At 38.1% G+C, this 10,101-nt stretch overlaps 1 protein-coding gene across 1 annotated transcript in view; it reads right to left on the bottom strand.

The window, feature by feature from the left end:
• Positions 1–3,153: 3,153 nt before the first annotated feature.
• si (sucrase-isomaltase (alpha-glucosidase)) overlaps positions 3,154–10,101 on the bottom strand; it is a 73,509-nt gene continuing 66,561 nt past the window's right edge. The window contains exons 46-47 of the mRNA XM_034700287.1: positions 7,549–7,719; positions 3,154–3,597 (exon numbers count right to left, since the gene is read on the bottom strand). Coding sequence (XP_034556178.1) covers positions 3,520–3,597; positions 7,549–7,719 — 249 coding nt within the window. The 3' untranslated portion in view covers positions 3,154–3,519. The remainder of the gene's footprint in view (positions 3,598–7,548; positions 7,720–10,101) is intronic.

The raw sequence follows: 10,101 nt of genomic DNA, 5'->3' as shown, positions 1-10,101 counted from the left end.
TGCACCTTGCAGTATTTAGCTAGTTACAGCGGCAAGGAAAAACGTCCTTTTGACAGGCAGAAACCTTGAGCAGAACCAGACTCATGTTAGACAGCCACCTGCTTTGACCGAGTTGGAGTTGCACTTCGACTAAGGCAGATGCATTTTTGTTGTACGCTGCAGATTACTACATTATATATAGAACTGACTTATTCATGCATAAAGTAATATTACTTTAAAAAAACGTTTGAGCCAAACAGATGCCATCCAAAATAGATTTGTTATCCTCGTTGTCTAGGAAGAAAGCCAGATTTGAGTGCCCCTTGCTGAAATGTGTTGAGGTAGTTCAAACAAATTTTTGATAGGACAGAAAACATGTAAAACATTTATTTACAACAGCATATTCTAGTGACAGTAATGTCAGGGGGCAGTCTGTATCAATTTTATTTCTACAGCAAGATCAGAGATGTGATGTTATTTTTATAACAAGTGATAAAACCAGAAACCACAAGTGTGGAAGAACAAAAACTGAAGCCTTGATTGTTTCACTGTTTTCTCCTCTCTTCAATATCTTCAACCAGCAGTGTTGTGACTTCAATATGGTTCTGGGAAGAAGGCTTTGTCAGATCACCAGCTCAATTAGTCCTGCTGACACTCGTGGGTGGCTGGCTTTCTTTTCTAAGTCAAAACATAGCTTTTCTCTTCAAAATAAAGTATTACCTGAACAATAGGACGGGAATAAATCATCACAAATTCCATCTTTTTGGACACAGTCCCAGTAACGCTCAGGGACAAACATTCACATCTGGCATTCAGCAGTAACTACCTCCACATTCTTAGCTATGGAGTGGTGATTAGTGTGGGAATCAATTTGAGGTGCCCATGGCTAAATTGATATCATTACATTTACTGCAGGCTGAATAATGGATGACTGTATCATAATGGGGAAGTAATGTGATGAGATAAAGCACAGGTAGACAGGCTGCCGCAGGTGAGAGCTATTATTAGTGTCTATCATTGATGAACACACACGCACACAGATAAAAAGTGTAATTTTGGGATACCTTGGTTTATTATTGAAAAAGAAAAAGAAAACATGTTATTAAATTTGCTTAACAGTTTAAGCAACTTCCACATTACTCCTCCTCTCTGTGTTTGGGACTGGTGTGACTGCAGGGAATCTATCATAGCATCATGCATCTTTTAAATCAAAGCATTCCCAATCATCAAAAACACAGTTTTGGAGATTTTGCACGCAGTTCCTTCCACTGGTCATTAGTACTGGCTGTTTGTTATTTTATTCAGGACACCTGTTCAATCTGTGCACAGCAGTTGGTTTCCCACTGCTGCTTCTGTGCAGCAGAACAACGGCAGAACAATCTCATAAAATTTCTCTGCAGGTAATGTTTTGCAGACATAAATTAGGTTTGCATTTCTTTCTTGTGGTACTAAATAGGACATTAACTAAAGTCGGAAACTGTCAAGGCAACTTCTAGCTTCGTTAAGGTAAATCTTAAAAAATCTATGAGATAGATTGCAACATAAATATTTCGTATCTAAATAGTTGTATTTTGAGCATTTTCCTTGAAAAGTGCTGACCGTTGAAAGGTAAATCATAAGAATCACAACATGTATTTTTGTACAATAGCTGACATTTTTATGTAATCATTACTTGTTACTTTTCAAAGGTAGCTTCAATTTGTGCCTACGTGTCTAGAAATAGGTGTCACATACATTTCTGTCATATCAAAATAACCCAAATTGAGTGTATGGTGCAACGTGAATTGGGTGTGTCTGACCCATAGACCAGGCTGTAAACATGTTTATTAATGCTGCAAAGATCGTCTTTATCCCATTCATATCTATGTGGTTTCCAGTGTTTCTGCAGCCAGCCTCAAGCTGATTCTTGATGTATTGCAGTTTATAACACTTCCACATGGGCTTCATCGTTTGAGACCGGAGGTTGCCGCTTGGTCTGACCACCTTTTGCAGCAGTTGAATGAAATACCTTGGTTTTTCATTGTTGTGCAGAACAAACCAGCCACTTGCTTCGGATTTAAGTTTTCAATTCGGAATGGTCATTTTCATTCGGAATTAGGTGTTTACATGGTCATTTTTAATCTTTTTAAAGAGGATTTAATTTTAATTCTGAATTAAAGAGGAATTAAAAGTCTCATGTAAACGTAGCCAGTGTACCTATCAATTGTTTGCTTTAATACTTCAATTGCCCTTACTGTTTTTATTGTTTGAGGGATTGCTTTAATGTATTTTATTGTAAAATGATTGCCCTTACACCATTTAATATATGAATTACTTATTTTATTCTTGTTTTTTCTCACTGCTACCCCATTCTATAATTGTTTATTTGTAACTAACTGCCTGATTTTGATTGTATGTGCTCTATTGTTGTCTGTACCTCAACACCATTGCAAATAAGGGTTTCCCATCAATGTGTTTTCTTTCAACATTGATTTACTTATTCTATCAATCAATCAATCTTTATTTGTATAGCGCCAAATCACAACAAACGTTATCTCAAGACACTTTTACAAACATAGCAGTTCTAGACAGTACTCCATTTTAAAATATTAACAAAGACGCAACATCAAGACAGAATATTGATCTAGTCCCCTTTCACTGACAGGACTCATTTTATCTAATCTTAATCCACCATTAGCATTGCACTTCGCAGTATTTAGCTAGTTTCAGCAGCAAGGAAAAACTTCCTTTTAACAGGCAGAAACCTCGAGCAGAACCAGACTCATGTTCGAAAACCATCTGCCTCAACTGAGGCTGCCTAATCACAAAGCTGTGTACTGTGGAAAATTTAGAAATAAGACCAGATTTTAGCTGTTCTATTGCATGGTCGCTTCCTTTGTCCTTAAGATAGCAACGCACTACCTGCATGCCTGACCAGACGTCATTTTAAGTGTAACATGCCCAAAGGTGCCAAATACTTTCCCTGTCCCCCAAAAAGCATTAGAAAACTAAATGTTTATGAAACTTTATTGCTTGTCCGTGTTAACGTGATTCTTCCCTGTACTTGTTGGCCTGATCCTGTTTTTCTTGGCAAATTACCACCAACTGTAGATCACTGAAAAGTGCGAATCCATTGGAAAGAGAGCATTTTGTCTGTCTGTCATTAAAAAAGAAAAAAGACAGTCAAGGTTTTTTTTTCTCACAATTGAGCAGTTTAATGATCACAATGATGATATTGAAATGACACATTTTTATTTAAAAAAATACAGCTCCATTAGTTTGGAAGAACAAACTGTGTTTTGGGGTTTATTCTGCCTTTAATCAATCCAATGAATGTTACTTAAGGTAAAATGACATATACATAAACTGTTTCAGTTAAATTTAAGGTTGTAACATACAACCTAAAAATAATTTGCACTTAAATGTTGGCTCATTAATCTATGTTCAAAAGTACCTTGCATTTATTTCAGACAATATTTTATTGTAATAGGCAGTTTTATACAGGTACATTTATTATTTACCATTACCATTATGTCACCAACACAAGAGTTGCTGATTTGATCAGGCGCTGGTCCTCCATGTCATTGTAAAAGTCTGATGCACATTAACAGACTTTGAAGTAGCATCTACAATCAGCTCCTGATGACATAAGAAAAAGACATACTTGTAATTAGGCATGGTTTATTTACATACTATAGTTCAAGGGTTATATAGAATCCATATAGGATAATTGTTAAGGTTATATTAACTTTATACAGGCTTAATATACAGAGAAATGCCGGTAAAGTCAAAATGTCAACCATAAATAATTAACAGGAGTGACTGTGAGTGTGAATCATACCTATATAATGCAAATGCACGCCTGTAATAATTTCATGGCTTGTAATGTTTGTACCCGACCTTTCCTTGGTATAAAAAATGCATGAAATGGATGTACTGAACTTGTTCCATGTTTTGCAACTTCCCTCCAGAGTCAGGTGTAGTAACTGTGACAGATATGAAAATGTACAGAACATTCCCCCTGCTATCCTCTGTACCTCGAATCAAATTTAAAATGGACTAATTCCATTTCTCCCCTGTCATATAAACAGCATGGGTCCCCAGTAAAGTTAAATAAGTCTGGGCTTATCCATGTGATGAGATATTGTAAATGACAGCATGGAGAGGCCTATGCAGGTTCAGAATAAAACATCTTGTCCTGTACTCTGCAAAAATAGCTCTCCTACCTCACTGTATTTAAATGACACAGCAGCAGCTGCTTACTGCTCCTTTCAAGTTGTTACCCTATCAGACAATACTTAAGGAGATGAATGGATTGTCTCGCACTGAAACACCACTTATTACTATGCGAATACTGTGTCATCCCCATTCCCCTCCCTCTTCCTCTCTCTGCCCAGCTTTCATTCTTCCTGTTTATCTCTTTCACCTTTCTTTCCTCTCTCCATCTGTTTCTGTGTCCTTCCTTCCCTCCTTCCCAAAGATGGACTGTCTTTCTGTCTTTTCATTATTCCCTGCCCATTCGTGCATGCCCAACACATACTCGCACACATACACGCTCAAAATCCCTCAGTCATTTTGACTTTCTTCATCTGCAATTCTTACTGTCTCTGCTGGCTTCCCTCTCTGTTGGTATTCTCGAAGAACAGTATAAATCAAAAGCGTCCTCGCTTTTTTTCACCTGCGATTATTTATGGAGCTGCTGCTGCTGCTGCAATCATTTTCATGGTACCGATAAGTGCGCTGACTACATTACGCAACCTAGACAGGAATATTTTATCACAGGCCAAATGAGGAAAGAGAACACATGCTATCTCCTTAAACTTGGCCTTTCATTCTGCTGTACACTTGTTGTGGCAAACCTCCATTGTGCCCATCCGCCATATCAAACAAATGTAAATTTCACAGCAAGACAACTCCATACCCTCAATGTTCTCTTCTTTTATACCCTGTCTTTTCACTTGATCCTCATGCGACCTAAACTCTCTGACTCCATGTTTACTGCTCAACATTTTAAGCCAGCCAAGCATCCCGACATCCACTTTCCTGGATGCAATTCAATGACTATCTTACTGTAGCCGAATAATGTGGTTGACATTGAGTCTCCTCAGGGACCAACAAAGGAGATTCAAATACAAATGAAGCAGGGGTTTCTCAATGTAAGGAGTGAGAGACGCATGATTTCATTGGCCTTATTACCTAGTTTTGTAAGATGCTTGATAACCGCTGAACAACAGTTGTTAACTTTAACTAATACGAGCAACACCAGAGGGCAAACTGACCACATGTCATTTCAGATCAATCCGTGGAATAGAGTTCCGGCACATTTTGCTTCTGCTTGTTGACACCATAGACCGTAAGGTGAGATAAAAATATTAGTTTCTGTTAGCATTAAAACAATGTGGCTAAAACGCTAGTTACGTTTTTTTATTAACCTTTATTTAACCAGGTAGGTCATTAAGAACAAATTCTTATTTAGTGTGACGACTTGGCGGTTAGCATGCCAATGCAGCTGGCTAAGCATTAAGCCGGTTAATCTGTCCAGGATTCCTAGTAACGAGCAGAGCAGGTGAGGGCAACTTTGAGTTACCGATCGCTACAAACAAACTTGACTGCTGTGGTTGACACAGAGAAGAAGGAGAGCTGAATGAGAATAGTTTAATGTTAAATCGACCGCACAAGGCATATAAGAATCCATCACCATGGAATGCTAACTCCCGTCGAATCACTGGGACTATTTTTTAAGAACTGTGTAAATAAATCAATATAATTATCTCTTAATCGATGTTTTTTCAACAACGTGTTTGTATTTTAAGTTAGTAGCCAGGTAATAAGTGGGATAATGTATGATTAGCAGGAAGTTATGGGAAATAGAACTAGTCCTCCTTGATACACAATAAATTAAAATAAAAGTGGACACTGCTTGGCATTTTGGATGAATGGATCACCATGTAGCTACTACACTAACGGGCCACACGGCTTGGTTACGTCTACACAATTCCTCGCAATTCTTCTGTCACAATTTTTTTCCCCTCAACCAATGGAGCAGATAATTTAGAACAAGCAAGAGGAAGTGACAATCATTTTACACAAGCAGCTTTCAAATCTCTGTCCTGAGTCAAGTCTTTATTACAAAACAACAGTGTCAGGGGGGATGCAGAGTTGATTACAGCTATTAGATGTCAGAGTGCGGCACAGCAAGGGTTGGCTTGTGAACCTGGTGTTCTCTTTTTATTTTTTCATCATAGTGACAGTTTTTAACAGGCAGGGAAATGCTCCATCAACTTGAACACTGTGGTGTGTTTATGAAATGTGTGCATGCAGCAAAGAAAGAGGCTCACTGAACTATGATATTAATGTGCAAAGTGAACCATCACATGCAATGATACTGACTGCATGCTTGTGAGACATTGATTAATGTGTTTATTTTGAATTAATGAGAGCAAAACTGTAGCTGAGTGTAGCTTTGGGATTCAATGGAATATGTGAATACTCATCAGATTATACTGTGTCGTTTCCCTGCTAGTGGATCAGTCAAGCATATTTTGTCTTAATAATCAGTGGGTAATACTTTGAAGAAAAAAATTTCAGCATATTGTAATTTTTTTTGGCTGCTTTAAAGATGTCCTTTGACATAGTTGGTTTAATTTTCAGCACAAGTAATTGGTTGGAAAATATATTGTCAGTCAGATCCTAGCATTTCATTTACGCAAAGAACTTTTGACGTCCACCCGAAACCATTAAGAAAACATCATACTGCACATACCTATTAAAAAAACAAAGGGTGAGTAGGAGTACAATATTCAGGGAATGATAATTGATCCAAAGTTTACTGTGCTTGGAAGCGGTTGGAATTGCTGGGTGACTCGAGGTATAATACAATATTCGATACTTGGCGCATGTTCATTTATTCACTGCACTCTGGTTTGGTTTCACTTATATGAAACAATGTTCATGTTTTCAGTCTGTAAATTAAATTTACAAAGCTTTAATAAAGCAAGTGTCGGTGTAAACATTACACATTTCTTAAAAAATGGCACATTTATGAATTAAATACATTTTAATTAACTATCATGAAGGACTTCTTGGCATGTTCACCATCTGTCCACCATCGCAGGTGAGTGAAACTCTCGATGCAGACTTGAGTGCGTTCGCCATCTTTCCTCTCGTCCCAGCTGGCCTCAGCATCAAGAGCTGCAGCCGCATGTTCTCTTTTCTGTTTCAAGAGCAGTTATTGCATTTCTAGCTCTTTTCCACTGCTGTCTGACATCCCGCTGTTTTCTTCTGGTATCAAGCCGCTGTCAGCTTCTTCTGCGGTTATTAAACTGCTGTATACGTTTGCCTCCTTCAAGCAATTAACAACACCACGTGGAGTCATTAAGTAGTAACCGTATTTGTCTAATTAAAATATTGATCATATTGATAAATGAATCCCACAAGTAAGGACGACGATATCTTACCATATCAATGATATTTTGTCCCACCTCTAGTGCAGGTTGTAACTTGCTATTAACACAAACTAACATTTAAGTAATGACATTAAATACATAAGAACACCATTTATCATTGTAACCTCCCCAAAACTCTGCTCACCTCAGTGTCCAGGTTGTGCATTGGAGTCAGTGAATGTGCAGTTCCTGCCATGTCCGTTAGTGTCACCTGTGTGATGTTAACAGCGCCAGCACCCCAGACCTTCACCACACCCAGTTTCAGGTAGTCGGCATTATTCAGGTCATTGTGTTCGATCTTACTGGTCAGAATGTTCTGAAAGAGAAAATGATTCAGATAGGGGAGTGACACAAAATGGAAGAAGAGGTGCGTAAGGAAAATAATAAATACAAAAAAATGATCATGTAGCTTTGTCACACTTTATATCCACAGTTATAACTTATACATGACATAAGGCTACTGTGAGTAACTTTTCGTTTGTGTCAATTTTGGCGCCCCCTGTGGACAAAGTGGTCTTTGCTGATTTTGTCCTGCACACATTTGTATATTGTTTCTCGACAAAGTAAATCTCATCCTGCTCTCTTTTGATGGTCAAATGTATCACCCATCAATAATGTTTGTTGTGGAAAACTAAAAACCACTTAAACCACTCAGTCTGACACCTAACCCTTGCTGGTGGTTCCGAACATTAAAAATACCTGTATGGTAATAGTTGTTCTCCTTGTTAATGGAGTTTTTTGCTTCTCTGGGTCATACAGGAATTTCGTCATTCATTTCACTGTGTTTTACAGCCACTTAAATCCTTTTAGCTTAAGGAACAAGTTAGAACATTTTAGAAGGAAGGCTGAGGAAGACTAGACTATACATCCACTGTGAAAATGGCTTTAATCCAAAGACCCTACACTTAGTTGCAGTTACAAGAACTCTCTCTCTCTCTCTCTCTCTCTCTCTCTCTCTCTCTCTCTCTCTCTCTCTCTCTCTCTCTCTCACACACACGCACACGCACACGCACACACACACGCACACACACACACCTACATTCAGATCCATCCAAAATGGCATACGATCTGCTAATCTGCCAGGCAGCACTAGCCTCATTGCCCAACTTATCCTCATCTCCTCACATCTGTCTGTTCAAACATACACCCACTTCAATGTGTGCACACACACTAACGCTCACACTTAGGCTCTCTTTCTCGCTCTCTCCCCCTTTGGCTGTCAGACAGTGTGCCTGTTTTATCGCTGTGTGAAATTGCTTTGGAATGAGCCTGACGGTAGTCAGAGGACAACCACAGATGTTTGGCCATGGTAGCTGTATGTGGGTCTGTGTGTTCTTTGATTGGTGCATATATGTATGTTTGAGATTGACTGTGTGATCAATAATGTGTGACTGCGTGTGCTTTTGCTTGGCTATGATGCATATAGGGCTGGGTTAGTCCCATTAGTGCCAGCGATTAGGAAGTGTCTGTCATGGCCAACTCAAAATGCGATCAAACTGTGGCCTCGTACAGACATGGCTCTCAATTAGCAAAAACGCTTAAGCATATACAACACTCAGGGTTTTTTATTTGCTTGCACAATGCTATTCAATGTTTTCTGATTATCTCTCTATATCTGTTTTAATGAAAAGGCAACTTCCCAGAAGCACATGGATATGTATGATTGAGCTGCTTATTGCAATTTTGGTGTCCATCTTGGCTCTACATTGAACATTTATATTCACTCTAAAGTAACAGAAGTGCTAAAGGGAAGCATTACATTAAATTGTTCATTGATGTCACCATACTGAAAGTTTATTTATTTATTTTTTATTCACATTTGAATCTGTAGATAAGCTTGCTTTGGTGTGTCATCTGGGAATCAGTGTATGTGCCTTCAAAATTGCTCTCTGTGCTTGTGTTGGTGATAAGGGGTTGTCGGTGTAGTCAGAAATATAAGTGTAATTTTGTGCCAAAACAAGCACCAGAAATGCACTCTAATCTGCATAAACACATCCACAGCTGCTCCACTCCAATCGCCTCAAAGCGGGCTTGTTCTTTCAGAACCATAAAAACACTGAACAGGTGTGTGTACAACAAAAGCTTCACACCTGGTGAAGATGACATTGTGACTTCATTAGGGCTGTGGCTTAGTAATGGTGATGATTCAAAATTCTGCATACAGACTTTTCCTATATGTACTTTTCAGGTTAACAAAGAAGTTTAATGTGACCATGGCTTGCACGTGACAGCTAAATTCCTCATCAAAAAGTATAACCAGGACTGACTATCTGCAGTCAAACTGTTTAACAGCAGCACTCATTTATAACTAGTTCATAATTAAACTGTGAAGACACTGTAAACATGTTAATCATTGCTGTGCAATAATGCCATACTGTTGTTTTTTCTTGTTGCTATGCTTACTCTGTAATTTGTCCCTTTTTCTTTGTGCAATAACTTATCTATGCAGAGTCTGTACATAGTGTATATATGTGTTATAGTTATATTTTTATATTTCATTTTCATCTTTTAATATAATTATATTTTAACACTGAAAGTGCATTGTCATAATCCCGTCCCTTGTTGTAAGCTGCTGCTAATAAATAATTTCCCCCAATGGGGATCAATAAAAGTATACCTTATCTTATCTTACATCTTAAGACATTGAAAGTCCTAGATACTACTTCACTATTTTGGATGCATTTAAAGCTATTAAATA

Source organism: Notolabrus celidotus, chromosome 14 (genome assembly GCF_009762535.1).
Source record: "Notolabrus celidotus isolate fNotCel1 chromosome 14, fNotCel1.pri, whole genome shotgun sequence".
In the NCBI taxonomy this organism is placed as follows: domain Eukaryota; kingdom Metazoa; phylum Chordata; class Actinopteri; order Labriformes; family Labridae; genus Notolabrus; species Notolabrus celidotus.
Note: the sequence above shows the minus strand (reverse complement) of the source record. Positions and strands in the feature narration are given on the sequence as shown.